At 31.2% G+C, this 21,196-nt stretch overlaps 1 protein-coding gene and 1 long non-coding RNA gene across 3 annotated transcripts in view; both read left to right on the top strand.

Annotated features, from left to right (window-relative positions):
* Positions 1 to 21,196, top strand: part of LOC126740120 (uncharacterized) — a 36,425-nt gene that overhangs the window by 498 nt on the left and 14,731 nt on the right. Inside the window, exons 1-12 of one of the 2 annotated variants that reach the window (XM_050446035.1) lie at positions 128 to 274; positions 1,109 to 1,343; positions 6,071 to 6,146; positions 6,202 to 6,300; positions 6,358 to 6,511; positions 6,571 to 6,728; positions 8,180 to 8,308; positions 8,367 to 8,629; positions 15,365 to 15,592; positions 18,964 to 19,078; positions 19,152 to 19,329; positions 19,387 to 19,559. In XM_050446035.1, coding sequence (XP_050301992.1) covers positions 1,140 to 1,343; positions 6,071 to 6,146; positions 6,202 to 6,300; positions 6,358 to 6,511; positions 6,571 to 6,728; positions 8,180 to 8,308; positions 8,367 to 8,629; positions 15,365 to 15,592; positions 18,964 to 19,078; positions 19,152 to 19,329; positions 19,387 to 19,559 — 1,777 coding nt within the window. In that variant the 5' untranslated portion in view covers positions 128 to 274; positions 1,109 to 1,139. Of the gene's footprint in view, positions 1 to 127; positions 275 to 1,108; positions 1,344 to 6,070; positions 6,147 to 6,201; positions 6,301 to 6,357; positions 6,512 to 6,570; positions 6,729 to 8,179; positions 8,309 to 8,366; positions 8,630 to 15,364; positions 15,593 to 18,963; positions 19,079 to 19,151; positions 19,330 to 19,386; positions 19,560 to 21,196 lie in introns of those variants that run through there. The other variant, XM_050446034.1, reaches the window with a different exon arrangement.
* Positions 9,030 to 12,965, top strand: LOC126740125 (uncharacterized). Its single transcript, XR_007661804.1, has 4 exons — positions 9,030 to 9,265; positions 9,605 to 9,774; positions 11,475 to 11,644; positions 12,838 to 12,965. It is a non-coding gene; the product is annotated as an uncharacterized LOC126740125 (long non-coding RNA).

Raw genomic sequence — 21,196 nt, 5'->3', positions numbered from 1 at the left:
ATATATTGTGTGGGATGTCCATAAGTTATTTGCTATTTACCACTATTTCAAACATCTGAATTTTAGAGGGATAAAATCAATAAATTTGCTCAGAACTCCTGAGCATACTTCATCTCATTAAGTAGGAGTTTCACTCTTTGTTTCATTCTGTTTATAATCCTAGAAAAAAACACTTATCCAGTTTTGTTGCTAGTATCAATTCCAGGGAAAAATTGAAATTCTCTTACAGGCTTTCTAGAGGTTCAAGAATCTATTTATTAATGTCAACAAGCAGGTACCATGTAAACTTTTTTTTAATTCTATTTATTTATTTTATGTAAATAGGTATTTATTTATTTACTAGTATCAACAGCCAATTACACCCTTTCTTTAATACATATTAATTCTAACAAAAGAAGTTAACCTATGACATTAGTAAGAACATAAAAGCATAAATGAAGTCTTCAAAGAATTAACAGGTCTAAGTCTTGATGGCAAGTGATTATACATTTTCTGTCCCTCATAAATTAATTAAAGAAATAAACCTTTTATTCTTTTTATACCTTCATACCTTTATTTTGCACCTCAATCAATAAAAACTAAAAAAAAAGGTATTTTCTTAGTTTATCTATAGATTGCTTAGTTCTAAGAAGTATAACCTAAATTTCTTTAAAATAAAAATAAATCTTAAAAAGACTTATCTAAGACTGTTAAAAGTCCTGGATGACTCTCATAGAAGTGCTAAGGACACAAAGTTAGATATACAAGGATAACACTCCCAGTATTCCTAGGCAGCTAATATCATTTGTACAAGGGTTTATGTTTATAGGGCAGCTTTGAATTATGATTTTTCTCTATATTATGGTTCTTATGAGTGTTTTTTCATATATTTATTGTAAGAACATATGCATGGAGAGTATTTCACTTTTTTTACCTCTTGTTGTTGTATTGAGCAGAGTTTAATGCAACTATCTGATGGTATTTAAAAAATATTTATTACTCCTTAAGAGTTGAACTGCCTAGAAGAATTAAAACATTTCTTGAACTGCCTTGAAACAACATAAATCGACATCATGTAACTTTCAACTACCTACACTTATAAATCGTTAACATATTATTAATATTTCAGTATGTTATGATAACCAATTAATCTAATTAAAATGGATGATGATCCATCGTCATCATTTACCCTTACCTGGGAGGATGACACTGAAGAAGTCCAAACCGAAGAGGAAGTTATCTCTGCAATAGAAAATGAAATAATTCCCACACAATCTGAAGAATTTCTTGGGGGTGTACCCGGGGACTTCAACCAGGAGGTTGTCGAGCCTGGGGAATTAGTCGAAGAGGTTGTAGAAGAGGAGGTAAGTGGCTTTGAAGATAATTTTATTAATTTTAACAATTGGTTTGAGAGTAAGTATAGTGTGCCTATAGGGATGTAAAATGACAGTCATTTTTGTCATTTATGGTCATTTACAACATAAAACAAAACATTAAGTTCTCATAATAAAAAATATTTATAAATAAAACAATGTTGTATTATTAAAAAATAACGTGACGGCAACGTCAAGGACGGTCTGATTTTTTTAAAAAGGTCTATCCAATATATATTTTCTGTTATATTTAAGGGCAGACCTGTAGCATAAATTGCCTTTGCTAGCATCAACCAAATTTCATCTTGATCGTCGGGTTTAATGTTGTCAATAAAACTGCTTAGAGTGCGTAGGGTACTAATTGAGCTACATTGACTACGACTACCCATTCTTTGGACTTTAGATGTCGAAGGCCCCGATGCCAATGAACTATTCCTTACCTCTTCTAACTCTGCTTACTGTTCTGCTGATTCATTCAACATTTCAATTTCTGTCCTGGCTTATTTAGAGTATTAAAGTATTTATATACAATACTTTTAGTTCTACCCATTTTCTTGATGTTTAAAAAACAAAACACAACAAAAAATAAATAGGCACAGGAAAAAATATAAAATAGCTCTTATTGTAAAGGTACTAATGCCGCCGAACAACTGAATTGACGCGCTGATCGCGAGAAGAAGCAAGCAAGCCAGCCAAGCCAATGTAATAAGCAGGTTGCAGCTTGTCTTAAGCAGTAAACATTGAAAATCAGCTGATATTTTTGTGACAGTAATTTATTTTTTGTGACTGTCATTTTTTTTAATGACGGTCGTTTATTTTTGCGACAGTAAGATTTTAATTGATAAAAAATAAATGACGATGGTGTCATAAAAATAAATGACGTGATCGTCATTTTCAATATGACCGTGTCAGCAAAATTTGCTCACATCCCTATGTGCCTAGTTGGAATGCAAAGAAAGTTATCATTTTTAACATATCATAATGCAATTGCTCTTTTTTAAGGGTTTGTCCATCAGCTTTCCCTTTTCAACTGTAAGCTGTTATAATTAATAAAATTATTGTCTGCCTTATTTATTTATCCAAGTAGAAAATCCTAATATGTACAATTGTAGTTATTTTATCTTTATAGCTCTAACTCTTCTACACCCTTACAAATATATGCAATTTAATGAACAACAATATAGTTTATTCTACTGTTACTGCTACTTTCATTGGATAATCAACATTCTGAAATTAAGTTTTTTTGGCTCTTTACAATCATGATTGGCAGGTACTTGACGGCATCCATTGATTTTGATATTGTCAAGCCTGGATAATAAGAATTTAAGGTATAAGTAATTAAAATTGTACTGTTTTGATACATTTATTTTAAAGATATTGGATCGTTAAATTTACACACTTTGTACCTAATTGGCACTGGCTGTTAATAAATAAAAGAAATATTCACATTATACATTACAAACATGGTGAAAGTAACAAATTCATTTAAAATTCAGGTATTTTTTTCTTCTTTTATTTTTTGGACACACAAATTTCTATATAGGGTGCCTCAAGTAGAAACTATGGCGTCAGCATTCATTTTTTTAAATAGAACACCCTGTATATTATAAAGTTACAATTCTATGACGTATTCTGAATACTTTTTGTTTAGCAAACTACATGCCTAAAGTCTAATGAAACAGACTAATGAAATGTATGAATTTAAGATATGAATATTTATTGCAACTTATGTTTAATTTGTTGTCCAATTCATGTCATTTCTTAGAATGTAAGTAGACCTTATTATTTACAAATAGTTTTTGATGCAACTTTTCGTAATTCATCTGGAATTGCATGAAGAGGGCCAATTGAGTGGCCACCAAGGTATAACCCACCAGATACAACCCCATTAGATTTTTTCTTATGGGGCTATTTGAAGTCCAACGTTTATGTGCATAGACCAAACAGTGTTGATGATTTAAAGCAAAGATTGAAAATGTGCAATTGGAAGCTATTTACCGACCTCAAATGTGTTACATAGCATACCCATACAAACATATATATTCAGATACAAAACCATCTATAAATCAAGGAAAGGTGTAGGTGAGTTAATTAATTAAAGTCCCTATGAAATAATATTCTTTAACTGCCCCTTAAAAGATGTAATCCTAGAGTCAAAAAAGCTTATCTGTCCTGACAGACCATTAGCACGGTGGAATGGGACTGAAAATATTTCTGATTGTTTATTCAATCTGGAAGGCACCCTAAGTTTAAAAAGAGATAATACCTCGGGACAATCTATAGTAGCATTTAAAACCTTATGCATAAAACATAAGTCGAGTAATGTTCTTCATGACTCTGATGTGGGTAAGTTCAGGTTATCCCTGACCCACTGATAGTAATACTCCTGTCTCCTGTAACCACATCTAAAAGCAGCCACCCTTAAAAATTTATTTTGAGTTTTTTCAAGCTGCTCAATGTAGCAGTTATATGACGGAGACCACACAATTGAGCCATACTCCAAGATGGGCCTAACAAGAGAGCAATAAAGTAATCTAAAAGTAAACAAAGACAAATCAGTTGTAGACCGTTGGATAAAACCCAGCATTTTCATTGCTCTACCAGTCACCTGATTGATGTGACTTTTAAAAGACAACCTCAGTCAATAAATATTCCTAAGTCAGAAACCTCTGTTTTGACACCAATTGCTACATCGCATTTATTTTATAAAGAAAAGCAATAGGGTTTCTTTGCTTAGAAAAAGTAATCTTATGGCACTTATTGATATTAAGGGACATTCTATTCAAGTGGCACCAATCAAAGAACAAATTAAGGTCTTTTTTGCAAGAGCACAGCATCAGAAAGGGATGTGATAGGCCTAAATAGCTTCACATCATCAGCAAACATTAGCACACGACAATTTTTAAGTTTCCAAACTAAATCAATAAAAAAAAAAGCAAAACAAAACAGCCCTGTGGCACCCCAGATGGCACCAAAATTTCAGAGGAACATGTACCTCCAAGATTAACAATCTGGGTTCTACCTCTGATGAATCCCGAGATCCACTGAAGAAGAGGCCCCACAATACCTAAAGCCCTAAGCTTCTTCAAGAGTACCTCATGGTTAACCCTAACCAATTAATCAAAAGCCTTGGAAAAATCTGTATATATTGAGTCAACCTGAAGTCCCTTCTCCAAGCAGCGGTAGAGGTAGTTGACATACAGCACCAAATTAGCATCAGTAGATCTGCCTTTTATAAATCCAAATTGCTCAGGATTAAATAAAGATTTAAAACTCCAGGCAATCCTATGACTGACCAGGCAGTCAAGCAGCTGTGGCAACTCAGATTGGTTACACACAGCCCGATAATTGGAAATTTCATTTCTACTACCAGATTTAAAAATGGGTTTTAGAAAACTTCTCTTCCAGAGAGTAGGGTAAGAACCAGTACCTAGAGATTTGTTAAAAATGAACAGTATTGGTTTCGTAAGAACACCAACACATTTCTTTAGGAAGAATGCCAGAATCCCATCTGGTCCAGCGCAGAGCTTATTCTTAGAGGAAGTAATAACCTCATAAACATCCTGCGTTGACAGAGTTAAATTGCTCAGACAAATTGATTTATCAGAATCAAAAGATGGTATGTCATTGACTTGATCATCCGAATAGACGAATGAAAAGTATTCTGCAAACATATCCCCAGTATCCGAGATATTCATACTAATCTTGTCATTTTAGGTCATTCTGAAGGGAAGGCTAAAACCAGTTTTTTTATTTTGAATATATGACCAGAAGTACCTCGGATTGTCAGCGAGATTCATTTCCACCTTATTAATAAATATATTGTTGATAGCACAACTCTCTTAAGTACTCACATTGATGTCTCAAAAATACAAATTCATCATAATCCTGCTGTTGACCACTAATTTTAAACTTTTTGTGAATTTGTTTCTTTCTTATGATCAAACTGCGAAGCTCTGAAGAAAACCAACATGGAAAAGAAGAACTTTTGTACCTCTTTAGAGGAATAAACCTTTCCATTGAGGAGTAGATCACATTATAGAAAATTAAAACTATGACATCAATAATAGATGTCTCTTCCAAAAACAATTGATTCCAGTCTATCCCAGCAAGACAGTCGTTAAATGCTATGTAATCTCCCTTACCAAATCATAAAAATACTCCTCATATATCATATCATTAGAATTTTCTGCACAACAAAGGTCAAAACTAATTGCTGTATGGTGGCAAGCTATTCTCAAAAATCTTGTCTATTGCACGTTCGACACTAGAATTCATGTTGATGTCATGTATAGAAATATTTTATTACAAAAAATGTGCAAGTGACAATGACAATCGTCCTGTCCGAAAAATAAAAGGAGAAAAAAATACCTGAATTTTAAATGAGTTTGTTCCTTTCATCGTGAATGCACTGTATATAATCATCAATTATTAGACATTTTCTGGTTTTAAATGTGATGCAAAATTGTTTTTGGTTTAGTATCACAGTTAACAAATTATGATGTACATAACCCATGTCTAGAATGACCATTGTAAGGATATTGAATTATTTAATACACCTTTCAGGACATTTCTAGAATGGCTTTTGCCTTTTTTTCTTTTTCTGTTTTATGTAATTGTAAGAAAGTTGTAATTGTAAACAGAAAAAGTATGCTATAGCATTGTAGTCAACCACTAAAATGGGCTTTATTACCTTTTACACACCATTTTCTTCCCAGGTTATTCAAGAACCCTCTTCAAGTCAAAATACTTCGTTAACAGAACAAAATGATCCTGGAGTAATGTATTTACAAGGTACCAAAAATTAAATCTCAATTTTTGCTCTTTAATTTAGATTCTTACCTTTTAGATGGCAACGTTTTGGTTATGCACGATGGAAACAACGAGGCAAGCTACACTCAAGAACAACTTATGGAGGTCACTGAGGAAATTATTACTGATCAATGGGGTTTGTTTTCTAATAACATTTCCCAAAGACACATAACCTTACAATTTTTTACAACAGGTGAAAGTTGTCCGGAAGAAATCATAATAGGATCAGAAGAAGCGGTTGCAGACGGAGGTATTCAATGTATGGCCGAAGAAGATATTCCGTTACCTACTGCCCAAGATGAATATACGGCTGCCAGGCCGTATCCATGCGATTTTTGCAGTAGGAGGTTCAATTTCGATTCGATTTCAAATTGTCAAATTTTTGCTAAAACGATATTTTTTATAGATTTAGAAAAAAAGCGAACCTCATGAACCACATGGTGGCCCACCAGACCGACCGGCCCCACGGTTGTAACCTTTGCGGCCTCCGCTATATGAAAAAGTCCGATTTAATGATTCATCTTAAGAGTCACGCTTATGTATCCGAGGCAGACCCATTAAATGGTAAGAAAAATTGCGTCGTATACTAGTACTGACGTTTACTCGGAATGTTTTCTTTCTTTTAATATTCCAAATTGCTCTTTAAGTTTCTCTGCTGGAGGTACTTTAGTCTTGTAAGCTATGGCATTTATGTACCTGCATTGCTACTGTAATTTGTAAGAAACCCTAACTGTGTTGTTCGTAGCAAAATTTATTAAGTTGAACGTTAATTAGTTTATTAAAAATTTTGGATACTTTTGGGAGTACCCTTACTGTGCGTCAATTGCGATTGGTGTGCTCATCACATCTAAACTTCTACATCTAAATAAACATTGTTTGAATATAGCTTTAAGATAACCGCCGTAAAAAAAATGATTAAACTCCAAGGCTCTCTCTTTATACTTTGACTAGAATCAGGAGTGCTTTTAATGTTTTCCAGAAAGATTTTTGTTGAAGAAATAAAGTTCCTTTATTCCTCATTGCTCATGTTCTGAAATTTATAATTCCTAAATGCTGCATCAGTTTTTATATTTAATAAGGGCCTTCTGTATTAATTTCATTAACTCAATTTAAAAAGACGTCATTCCGTTTATATCATCTGAGCTACTTATTATACCAAAGGGAAAAAAATAACTGCAAGTTTGTAGGGAACTAACCAAAGTATACTCCAAATTTTCCAAACAATCACTGACATTTTCTAAAATAATGATTCTAAATAATTGAAAACGTAAAATAAGAAGAGGAGTTAATCACATGTGTCCCAGAATGGTGGCATAACGTTTACAACGCAACTACAGCTCTCCCTTCGCAGCCATTGGAACTATTCGAAAAATAAATTTGAAACATCAATCAACCGACTGAGTCATATCAAGAAAAATGCGGAATATTCGAATTGAGTATAAGGTGGAAGATTTAAATTTAAGGCATGCAGGTACTACTCATTAATGACTAAAATATATGTCGCAAATTATTAGAGATAAGAAAGAGGTTATATTTAGAGAAAATATGTGCATATAGAGCAAAACGAGTTTTCAAATCTTTTTGAGCACATTAAAAAGAAATGCAAAACTAAAGTCTTTTAGGAACAATAAATGTCTTGGAAAAATAAGGTAATGTTTATGTTATGTAGGCATATATGTACTGTACAGTATGTACTGTGAAGTGTGTGGATGGCTTCTAAAGGCCTGATGATGCTCTAACTAGAGCGAAACACGTGTAGCCCTTTTATTACATGTTGTGAGACCGTGACTTCGTCTTTTTCTTTGTTTTTCGTCAATTTTGTATGTTGGTCTCTTAGAGAATAATGGATGAGATTTTTGGATTTGATAAAGGTATTTTAATAAAAACTTTGGTAGAATGCAAAACCATTTAACTAAATGTTCATAATGGTTTCCACATTACAAAATTGTTGATTTACGACGTTTTTATTAAGCACCAGAGAATAAGTAGTCATGTTAAATAAATACAATTTTTAGATGATAGTTTATTGCTGGAGCGCACCTTTGAAAAACCGAAAAGGAAAATGAAGGGCTTCGGAAAAGGGCGTAAGAAAAAACCGGCCATTAAGGAGGAGTACGAGAGCATGTTTACCACATCGGAAACAGGTGAATTGTATAGTTTTCAGTCAAAAATGTCAATTTGCCAAAACTTTTTTCCAAATAGCCACCACCAGCGCTAACTTCGACTATCAAGACGAAACGCAGGAATATATGGAAAACGACCTGGATAACCAGGAGTACTTATCCGCCCAAGAAGACATAAAATACCCGGTGATCGACCCTAAGAAGCCGTTCGTTTGTCAGCATTGCGGCGTCGGTTTCGCGAGGGAAAAGGCGCTCGCCTCGCATTCCAGAATTCACGGGGGAGACAGTCCCTTCGAGTGTCAGAAGTGTGGAGAGATGTTTTGGGATATTTCTCTTATGCAGGTAAAACTATACTGAAATTTATGTGTGTGGGTTTAAAACGGAATAAATATGGAAAAAATTATAAATAAGCGTGCGGAAATGCATTATTTGCACATTGTCTAACAGGAAATTCTTAATAGGAAGACAATTTATCCTTAAAATGTCCCTGGATTATGTGTACAAATTTTCAAAATGATATCTGCTCAATTTTTTGAGTTATGAACCTTGTGTCGAATAAATAGGAAAAAAAAATCAGTATTTTCGAAAAATATTTTTTTTCTCAAATTCTTGTTCGAATTTGGAAAAACGACACATCTCGTGAGAGTCGAAATTGTCTATGGATTATGTGTACAAATATTCAAAATGATATCTGCTCTGTTTGTTGAGTTATGAACTTTGTGTCGAATAAATAGGAAAAAAAATCAGTATTTTCGAAAAATATTTTTTTCTCAAATTCTTGTACGAATTTGGAAAAACGCTGATATAGGTGTCCCACGAAATTGTCTATGGATTATGTGTACAAATATTCAAAATGATATCTGCTCTATTTGTTGAGTTCTGAACTTTGTGTCGAATAAATAGGAAAAAAAAATCAGTATTTTCGAAAAATATTTTTTTCTCAAATTCTTGTACGAATTTGGAAAAACGCTGATATAGGTGTCCCACGAAATTGTCTATGGATTATGTGTACAAATATTCAAAATGATATCTGCTCTATTTGTTGAGTTCTAAACTTTGTGTCGAATAAATAGGAAAAAAAAATCAGTATTTTCGAAAAATATTTTTTTCTCAAATTCTTGTACGAATTTGGAAAAACGCTGATATAGGTGTCCCACGAAATTGTCTATGGATTATGTGTACAAATATTCAAAATGATATCTGCTCTATTTGTTGAGTTCTAAACTTTGTGTCGAATAAATAGGAAAAAAAAATCAGTATTTTCGAAAAATATTTTTTTCTCAATTCTTGTACGAATTTGGAAAAACGCTGATTTAGGTGTCCCACGAAATTGTCTATGGATTATGTGTACAAATATTCAAAATGATATCTGCTCTATTTGTTGAGTTCTGAACTTTGTGTCGAATAAATAGGAAAAAAAAATCAGTATTTTCGAAAAATATTTTTTTCTCAAATTCTTGTACGAATTTGGAAAAACGCTGATATAGGTGTCCCACGAAATTGTCTATGGATTATGTGTACAAATATTCAAAATGATATCTGCTCTATTTGTTGAGTTATGAACTTTGTGTCGAATAAATAGGAAAAAAAATCAGTATTTTCGAAAATATTTTTTTCTCAAATTCTTGTACGAATTTGGAAAAACGCTGATATAGGTGTCCCACGAAATTGTCTATGGATTATGTGTACAAATATTCAAAAATGATATCTGCTCTGTTTGTTGAGTTATGAACTTTGTGTCGAATAAATAGGAAAAAAAATCAGTATTTTCGAAAAATATTTTTTTCTCAAATTCTTGTACGAATTTGGAAAAACGCTGATATAGGTGTCCCACGAAATTGTCTATGGATTATGTGTACAAATATTCAAAATGATATCTGCTCTATTTGTTGAGTTCTGAACTTTGTGTCGAATAAATAGGAAAAAAAAATCAGTATTTTCGAAAAATATTTTTTTCTCAAATTCTTGTACGAATTTGGAAAAACGCTGATATAGGTGTCCCACGAAATTGTCTATGGATTATGTGTACAAATATTCAAAATGATATCTGCTCTATTTGTTGAGTTATGAACTTTGTGTCGAATAAATAGGAAAAAAAAATCAGTATTTTCGAAAAATATTTTTTTCTCAAATTCTTGTACGAATTTGGAAAAACGCTGATATAGGTGTCCCACGAAATTGTCTATGGATTATGTGTACAAATATTCAAAATGATATCTGCTCTATTTGTTGAGTTCTGAACTTTGTGTCGAATAAATAGGAAAAAAAAATCAGTATTTTCGAAAAATATTTTTTTTCTCAAATTCTTGTTCGAATTTGGAAAAACGCTGAAATAGGTGTCCCACGAAATTGTCTATGGATTATGTGTACAAATATTCAAAATGATATCTGCTCTATTTGTTGAGTTCTGAACTTTGTGTCGAATAAATAGGAAAAAAAAATCAGTATTTTCGAAAAAATATTTTTTTTCTCAAATTCTTGTTCGAATTTGGAAAAACGCTGAAATAGGTGTCCCACGAAATTGTCTATGGATTATGTGTACAAATATTCAAAATGATATCTGCTCTGTTTGTTGAGTTATGAACTTTGTGTCGAATAAATAGGAAAAAAAATCAGTATTTTCGAAAAATATTTTTTTCTCAAATTCTTGTACGAATTTGGAAAAACGCTGATATAGGTGTCCCACGAAATTGTCTATGGATTATGTGTACAAATATTCAAAATGATATCTGCTCTATTTGTTGAGTTCTGAACTTTGTGTCGAATAAATAGGAAAAAAAAATCAGTATTTTCGAAAAATATTTTTTTCTTAAATTCTTGTACGAATTTGGAAAAACGCTGATTTAGGTGTCCCACGAAATTGTCTATGGATTATGTGTACAAATATTCAAAATGATATCTGCTCTATTTGTTGAGTTCTGAACTTTGTGTCGAATAAATAGGAAAAAAAAATCAGTATTTTCGAAAAATATTTTTTTCTCAAATTCTTGTACGAATTTGGAAAAACGCTGATATAGGTGTCCCACGAAATTGTCTATGGATTATGTGTACAAATATTCAAAATGATATCTGCTCTATTTGTTGAGTTCTGAACTTTGTGTCGAATAAATAGGAAAAAAAAATCAGTATTTTCGAAAAATATTTTTTTCTTAAATTCTTGTACGAATTTGGAAAAACGCTGATTTAGGTGTCCCACGAAATTGTCTATGGATTATGTGTACAAATATTCAAAATGATATCTGCTCTATTTGTTGAGTTCTGAACTTTGTGTCGAATAAATAGGAAAAAAAAATCAGTATTTTCGAAAAATATTTTTTTCTCAAATTCTTGTACGAATTTGGAAAAACGCTGATATAGGTGTCCCACGAAATTGTCTATGGATTATGTGTACAAATATTCAAAATGATATCTGCTCTATTTGTTGAGTTATGAACTTTGTGTCGAATAAATAGGAAAAAAAAATCAGTATTTTCGAAAAATATTTTTTTCTCAAATTCTTGTACGAATTTGGAAAAACGCTGATATAGGTGTCCCACGAAATTGTCTATGGATTATGTGTACAAATATTCAAAATGATATCTGCTCTATTTGTTGAGTTCTGAACTTTGTGTCGAATAAATAGGAAAAAAAAATCAGTATTTTCGAAAAATATTTTTTTCTCAAATTCTTGTACGAATTTGGAAAAACGCTGATATAGGTGTCCCACGAAATTGTCTATGGATTATGTGTACAAATATTCAAAATGATATCTGCTCTATTTGTTGAGTTCTGAACTTTGTGTCGAATAAATAGGAAAAAAAAATCAGTATTTTCGAAAAATATTTTTTTCTCAAATTCTTGTACGAATTTGGAAAAACGCTGATATAGGTGTCCCACGAAATTGTCTATGGATTATGTGTACAAATATTCAAAATGATATCTGCTCTATTTGTTGAGTTCTGAACTTTGTGTCGAATAAATAGGAAAAAAAAATCAGTATTTTCGAAAAATATTTTTTTCTCAAATTCTTGTACGAATTTGGAAAAACGCTGATATAGGTGTCCCACGAAATTGTCTATGGATTATGTGTACAAATATTCAAAATGATATCTGCTCTATTTGTTGAGTTCTGAACTTTGTGTCGAATAAATAGGAAAAAAAAATCAGTATTTTCGAAAAATATTTTTTTTCTCAAATTCTTGTTCGAATTTGGAAAAACGCTGAAATAGGTGTCCCACGAAATTGTCTATGGATTATGTGTACAAATATTCAAAATGATATCTGCTCTGTTTGTTGAGTTATGAACTTTGTGTCGAATAAATAGGAAAAAAAAATCAGTATTTTCGAAAAATATTTTTTTTCTCAAATTCTTGTTCGAATTTGGAAAAACGCTGAAATAGGTGTCCCACGAAATTGTCTATGGATTATGTGTACAAATATTCAAAATGATATCTGCTCTGTTTGTTGAGTTATGAACTTTGTGTCGAATAAATAGGAAAAAAAAATCAGTATTTTCGAAAAATATTTTTTTTCTCAAATTCTTGTTCGAATTTGGAAAAACGCTGAAATAGGTGTCCCACGAAATTGTCTATGGATTATGTGTACAAATATTCAAAATGATATCTGCTCTATTTGTTGAGTTCTGAACTTTGTGTCGAATAAATAGGAAAAAAAAATCAGTATTTTCGAAAAATATTTTTTTTCTCAAATTCTTGTTCGAATTTGGAAAAACGCTGAAATAGGTGTCCCACGAAATTGTCTATGGATTATGTGTACAAATATTCAAAATGATATCTGCTCTGTTTGTTGAGTTATGAACTTTGTGTCGAATAAATAGGAAAAAAAAATCAGTATTTTCGAAAAATATTTTTTTTCTCAAATTCTTGTTCGAATTTGGAAAAACGCTGAAATAGGTGTCCCACGAAATTGTCTATGGATTATGTGTACAAATATTCAAAATGATATCTGCTCTGTTTGTTGAGTTATGAACTTTGTGTCGAATAAATAGGAAAAAAAAATCAGTATTTTCGAAAAATATTTTTTTTCTCAAATTCTTGTTCGAATTTGGAAAAACGCTGAAATAGGTGTCCCACGAAATTGTCTATGGATTATGTGTACAAATATTCAAAATGATATCTGCTCTATTTGTTGAGTTCTGAACTTTGTGTCGAATAAATAGGAAAAAAAAATCAGTATTTTCGAAAAATATTTTTTTTCTCAAATTCTTGTTCGAATTTGGAAAAACGCTGAAATAGGTGTCCCACGAAATTGTCTATGGATTATGTGTACAAATATTCAAAATGATATCTGCTCTGTTTGTTGAGTTATGAACTTTGTGTCGAATAAATAGGAAAAAAAATCAGTATTTTCGAAAAATATTTTTTTCTCAAATTCTTGTACGAATTTGGAAAAACGCTGATATAGGTGTCCCACGAAATTGTCTATGGATTATGTGTACAAATATTCAAAATGATATCTGCTCTATTTGTTGAGTTCTGAACTTTGTGTCGAATAAATAGGAAAAAAAAATCAGTATTTTCGAAAAATATTTTTTTCTCAAATTCTTGTACGAATTTAGAAAAACGCTGATTTAGGTGTCCCACGAAATTGTCTATAGATTATGTGTACAAATATTCAAAATGATATCTGCTCAATTTGTTGAGTTATGAACTTTGTGTCGAATAAATAGGAAAAAAAATCAATATTTTCGAAAAATATTTTTTTTCTCAAATTCTTGTTCGAATTTGGAAAAACGCTGAAATAGGTGTCCAACGAAATTGTCCATGCATTATGTGTACAAATTTTCAGAATGATATCTGCTCAGTTTTTTGAGTTATGAACTTTGTGTCGAATAATTAGGAAAAAAAATCAATATTTTCGAAAAATATTTTTTTTCTCAAATTCTTGTACGAATTTGGAAAAACGCTGAAATAGGTGTCCAACGAAATTGTCCATGGATTATGTGTACAAATATTCAAAATGATATCTGCTCTATTTGTTGAGTTATGAACTTTGTGTCGAATAAATAGGAAAAAAAATCAGTATTTTCGAAAAATATTTTTTTCTCAAATTCTTGTATGAATTTGAAAAAACGCTGATATAGGTGTCCCACGAAATTGTCCATGGATTATGTGTACTAATTTTCAGAATGATATCTGCTTAATTTTTTGAGTTATGAACTTTGTGTCGAATTCTCGGTGATGGTCAAAATAATAATAATAAGAATTTTATGGCTTAACCTGAGAACTTAACTATTTGGATTTAATCATCAATATTTTCTCGCCCCCGGTAAATCAGAGATTGCCTTATTAACATCATTGTTAATAAGTTGCTTTTGTTGCTTAATTTGGTTTATTTCATCGCTTCATTAAAATATCAGTCTTCAGTTCATTGATGATGGGATACTTGTTTTTCATATTTTTGTAATTATCCTCTGTAACTGTCCATTGCTGTTAACACTTCAATCTGTCTTCTTTTTCTTCTTTGTGTTTCTAACATAATTTTTTTTTTGGATTTACATCATGTATCATTTTTGCCTTAAAGCGTGGTAAAGGCAAATCTTTATATATATATCAACCGCTCGGTCTAGAAATTAAAAAACGGCCATTAAATGATGTTTTTTACTTATAATTGGGCAAACTTGAGAAAAACACACTTGTACCTTAAAAACTATAAAATGTTTCCGTAAATTTTATGAACACTTCGTATAATTTCAGTGAATTTTAATTAAATTTTTTCAGCTCATCTTTAGGAAATTTTTCCGTATTTTTACCTGGCCCGACTTTTACCTTCATTGATAATAATTTCCCAAAGTTGGCCTTTAAAGAGACAATAACCTATCACTCCCATGACAATTACCATATTATTTTTGACATTTCGTCAATAAACAAACTTCAATATCAGATAAAAAAGATCCGTGCACTTAACCCTTTTTAAATTTAACCAATTTCTGTGATTTTGGTTATATTTTGTCGAAAATGGAGCAGATTCAGCCAAACGACGTGAGTCTTTCGAAAATACTTCTTTTAAGTTTGATCAACCTAAATTAGTGCGATTTTTCATAAAAAACATTAATGAATAACGGTTCACACTCGATAGGAACATACGAGATCGAAACACGGCCCGGAACCGGAATATGACGAGGACGAAGACGGCGACTATTCGGACTCCGGTGACACCCGATTCGGGACGTTTTATTGTCCCACCTGCGGTTTGTCCTTTCACCGACAGGACAACCTACGCAGACACCAGCGGATCCATATCAAAGAGGAATTTGTAAACGAGCAGTTCGGACATATTTGTAACGTGTGCGGAGAATCGTTTCAGGTATATAATCATTTACTTATTTAAGAGTCAACATCGAAACAAAATGTTTGAATTGATTTTAAAGGTGCTTAAACGATTTAAAAATGGTGATTGATATACGACGCAATGATTTTCTTTTTGGTATGTTTAGGAAGCTTACCTGAACAAACAAATTTGTAAGAATTACATCACATTTAAATTGCCTTTTTTTTCTATTTTTTTTAATCATAATTAAAATTTCTAGATAGTCTTATTGGACTTAGTAGGACGAGAATATGGAAGAACTGTTGAAGTTATAGAGAACAAACCCCTAGTTTTCTCACAATCGTCATTCTAAGTTTGGTCATTTTCAAGTATAAAGTTTTTTCTCAAAAAAAATTGTTTTTTTTTTTTAATTTAATTATCTGTATTAAAACAAGTTCTCATTTCGTAGATCATAAAAATACTAGGAATAAGCAAAAATGTCAAAATATTAGATCATATTAGCAGTAATGTCCGATGCCAGTGTCGTCTGAACTTCAAAGTGTGACCCAACTTCAAAGTCCCATACCTTAAAAACTAACAGGAACATTCTTATGAAACCAAAAGCATAATACTCACAAGAAATATTGTTTGGGGGTCAAATGTGTCCAAATAAAAATTTCAAGAAAATATCGGCCATTTTTAGCAGTGGTATTTAATGGCAATGTCTCAACTTTAAAGTGATTACTCACTAAAAAGTATAATACTCTTTAGATATATTATTTAAGGTTAAAACCAATGCAAACAAAAATATCAAAAATATTGACTCATATTAGCAGTAATGTTCGAAGACAATAATATATGAACTATAAAATGACCCCTCACTTCAAAGTCCATTATATTAAAAACTAACAGGATAATTTTTGTGAAATAAATAGCATCATATTCAAAATAATATTCTATACAAATATAGTTTAAGGTTTAAGTCAGTAAAAATTTAAAAAAAATATTCACTCTTTTTTGCAGTAATATGGTCTTCAATAGTCAATATCTTAAAATCTAGTAGCAATATTCTTGTGAACTAGGAAGAATTATATTGAGCAGAATATTCTTTACAAATTCTAAAAAATTTTTTTCTATTCAAAGTTCAAGACACTTCAGGTAAAAATTTCAAAAATATTGACTCATTTTAGCAGTAATTTCGAACGAAAGTTGCAATTGAATTTCCTATTGTTTAATGTTTGTATTTTAACATGCAACATCTGTTCATATTAATTAAAAAGGTTTATTTTTTATATTTTGATATTTGATATATAAAATTTAAGAGTGTAAGGGCTGGTATGTGTTTAACTCAACTCAACCAAAACAACCCAACCTGTATAAAAATGTAAGATTAGATAAAGTCCTTGTATAAAAAAATCGACATGGAAATAAAACTTTAAACAAAGCAGACCAACTGGCCTGACACCTTTATGTAATAAAATAATATATAAGGAATGCAGGCTAAGAAAATAGCACATTTCACAATCCGGCAACGTTGTAGTGCTTACTTTGATTCTCCTGAATAGGTTGTGTGTCAAATGTCAATAATTTGACCGTTATTTATAAACGTCAACGTTCCTAAGTAAAGTGTTGTGTTTTTAATCGTTATATATATTTTTATTAATATAGGAATAAAGTAAAAATATTTTAGATCAATATAAAAGTGATTAGTCTGCGATAATACTCTAGCATGCTTTTAATATTTGTGTCCATAAGTAAATAGAAGCATAGGAAAATTGTGGTCCATATACAACATAAATTTTCGTTTTTTTTTTTTTAATGGCTCATCCAAACATTTTTTTGTTTTAATTTAATGGATTTAAGGTAAGCTTCCTAAACAACCAAAAAAAAAATCGTTGGGTCTTAAATTGCTCAATCACTGTTATTGTGACATGGAAAGAAAGTGCCGCAAATTTAGGACTTCACATTTCCTTAATCTTCTGGGCTGAAAATGATATGTTACACTTTACAATTAAATAAATAAATTAAATAAAAAGCATTGTAAAACAGACAGTCTTTTTCACTTAGGTTTACACCAAATTTAAAAAATGTAATTTACAAAAAAAAAAGAAAAGGAGGAGAAAGCGTGTATTTGAATCCCGAATATGTACAGTAAAACATAGTATTAAGATACCTATTTCTGTTTAAAAAATCAGCCTGTGTCCAGTGATGAAATATTCAAACATTATGAAGTGTTGCACTGTACATGTACTTTATAAAATTTATTTTTCTTTTAAAACACAATTTAAGAAACAAAACAAAACACCTCGTAAACACATTCATGGACGGCTGTTTTCTGAAATTCACCAAGCTATGCACTAGTGATACCAACAACTGCCGGAATGCTATTAGCGATATTCTTCAAGATATTAATTTTTGTTTTATGGTTTAAAAAGAATTAAGTTCCTACATTGGTTTACTTTATTAGTAGTCCGGAATTTCACGAAGACGATAAACACGATATTTAAAGTATTAAGCATTAATTCGATGGGCGTGTAACTACTACATTTTAAAATAGCTCGTTTTTAACTAATTGTAATTGTTTGATCTTAAAATTAGGTAGATTGTACATTACGGTGGTACAGAATTCTAGATGAGCTGCTAGGCTAGTATACAGGGTGTTTGGCGGAGGGTTAGCCAAACTTGGTGGACATATAGATAGGTTCAGATAGAAGATATTTTATAAGATATTTATAAACTTGTGTCTCTCGGGTTTTTTTATATCATTGATTTTGTGTTATTTTCAGGATTTTCAAAAAATTATACCTTTTGACATCTTTAAATTTTCTCAGCATATTTTTCACGTTTTTTTTACATTTGTATTTAGTCTGTAATGTATTCTGAATGTAAAAAAATCAATATCAAGTACAAATATTACCGAAATAATTCGTTTTGAGCTCAAAAAGTTAATACAAGTAGCAAAAGGAGTTATGAAAGGTAACTTTAACTTGACGCAAAAAAAACTAAAATCTATCAAGATGTTCAGGTAGTTTTAAAAACATCTCTAGTTAATACTTTTTTCAATGATATACGATGTTTAACACAAAGCCGACTAACTTGCCACTTGACTCACTCTATTAATGAAATTTTTTTTTTCAAAATTTTCTTGTTATATATTCGACGTGTTCATAAAATTTTTAATTGCAGTCCAACAAAATTCCTAAATATTTTATTTCATTTGATTGTTCATAACCATGTTTAGATTGTCAAAGTATATGCTTAACATTAAGAGATAACAGACTCCTGTATTACTTATACTCAGAAAATTTAACAAATTCAATAAGAAAATTGATTGATTGATTACGAATACCTCAAGTTTTCATGTTGTTTTTTGAATTTATCACTCTCATTAAAATCAATAATATAATAGAAAATATGAACTATTTTAGGAAGCTTTGGACCTATTGGCTCACGCTGAAATTCACGCTCGCGGTACCGAATACAGATGCATGATTTGCGGCGAACAGTGTCCCGACGAAACGTCTTTGGCTAATCATGTTCAAGGTACACGAGTTTCTCTTTAAATTAATTCTTGTCTAATTAAACAATAAATCCTTTTATACGCTCGTTTATTTAGGTGTCCACAAGAGTTTACCGCCGCACACCTGCGCCCTCTGCGGCCGCACCTGTAAAGACAGTCGGGCGCTGCTAAAACACTCGTGGGACCACTCGAAAGTGAAATCGTTTGGTTGCACGAAATGCTCCAAGACGTTTCATAATAAGGCCCGATTGAAACGTCACATGTTGTCACACAGGTGTGTTTTACTTTACTAATACATTGTTTTAATAATGATGTGTTTGTTCTCATTTAGAAATAAGGTGGTTCAGTGCGACGTATGCGGGGAGGATTTTCCAGACGGTCGCAGTCTGATGAATCACAGGCACAGTCACAGCAGCGTCTCCGGCAGACAGTTTCCGTGTAAGGAGTGCGGAAAAACGTTTGGATCGAGGAGTTCGCAACAGATTCACGTTCGAATTCATACAGGTAAAAAATGCTTCCTGTGTAGTGAATTGAATCGCGATTTATGGGAAATTAACTGGAACGAAACTGGATAAAAAATAAGTTTTCTATAATGTTTCGCGCTTTCTAGTCTGCATTCTAGCCGTTTCAATTTAAAATTTGGCAGCACTATAACCATACCTCGAATAAACATTGTATTTTTCAATTTTCTCTAAGTCAAAGGATAGCTTGTATATTTTGTGATTATTTTATGTAAAAATTAGTTACCACAGCGTAGACAATCAAGTAACAAATATAGTCGCTATGCTCTTTCCTTCTAGTTTGAACCGTGTAGGTCTTATTTGTGAAGAGATTCAAATGAATGCCTAATTAATTGTCCTGCTGATAGCACCACTTATTATTATTAAACAATTAATAAAGTTTAACGTTTTTAGTGTGAAATGGAAATAATGTGTTGCAGGTTTAGAAATTCAAATAAAACTGATTTTATTTCAGAATTGCCGACGTTTCGGTCTTTATTCAGACTCAGAATCTTCAGGGCTGGAAATGACATGATACAGTTTAAAATTAATATAGAAATAAATAAATTAAAACGTAATAAGTAAAAAGCACTGTAAAACAGGAAATTTTAAATATTATAATTTACAAAAAAAAAAAGGAGAGAAAGCATGTATTTCAATTCCAAACATACACAGTAAAAGATATAGTGTTAAGATGTTTGATTAAACTATGTTTAATTTGCTTTAGCTTTAAATTATAGGGAGAGTTTAAATAAATAACAAATTACTACTAAAAGCAACAAGTAAAAATATTAATAAGGAACCTTTTTTTAGACATAGCTAACGTATTACGCGCTGTTTTACCGTAATAATATAGATATTAATGCATTTCAAGTTTCGATAAATAATGCACTTTTCTTGGGGTAAATATAATAAGATATATTAAAAGTTTTCAAACAGTCTTCTACACATATATGTAAATCTATTTTTCCATTGAATCTAGAGACTATTCAAAAATAATTTTTCAAGCCCAGGGGTCCCATTACAATCTGAAACGTCATGCCCTGATCATTGTAAAGCAATTATTACCAAATATGACATAAGTACAACCTTAAACTAACTTAACTAGTGTATCTGAACAATAAAATAAACAAAGCAAAACCACACAAAAATAAATTGACTTTTGTGATAATAATAATATTTGCTATCACTAACAAATACATTTAAGGTACTATGGGTTTCTATTACTTTTGATTTTTTACTGGTTACCGCTCGATTCTCGGATTGGTGAAAGAAGTGTTGCTCAAAATGTTTCGAGCATATTCTTTCATTTCTTGTAGGAGTCCAATCCACAATTCTCATCTCTTTTAACCAAAGATTCCTCCTCTCCTCATCAATAGGAAATCTAAAATCAAATAAAATATCAAATTGAGCCACATAAAACATTACAGAAGTCTATGTGTTTAAAGTTAGGTCAGTGGACAGAGAAGAACTTTCTTTGACTGGTGCAAAGCAGGTTTTTTGACAGGTGACCAAAAACAATTATTTCTAGTGCTTACAATATAATAAGTACAGTATATCAATAATTATTAGACTGAGATAAAAAGTGGAGATATTATAATTAACTATCAATCTACTTGTTTCCATATGCTAGGAGCAGTT

Source organism: Anthonomus grandis, chromosome 9, assembly GCF_022605725.1.
Source record: "Anthonomus grandis grandis chromosome 9, icAntGran1.3, whole genome shotgun sequence".
Taxonomy (NCBI): domain Eukaryota; kingdom Metazoa; phylum Arthropoda; class Insecta; order Coleoptera; family Curculionidae; genus Anthonomus; species Anthonomus grandis.
Note: the sequence above shows the minus strand (reverse complement) of the source record. Positions and strands in the feature narration are given on the sequence as shown.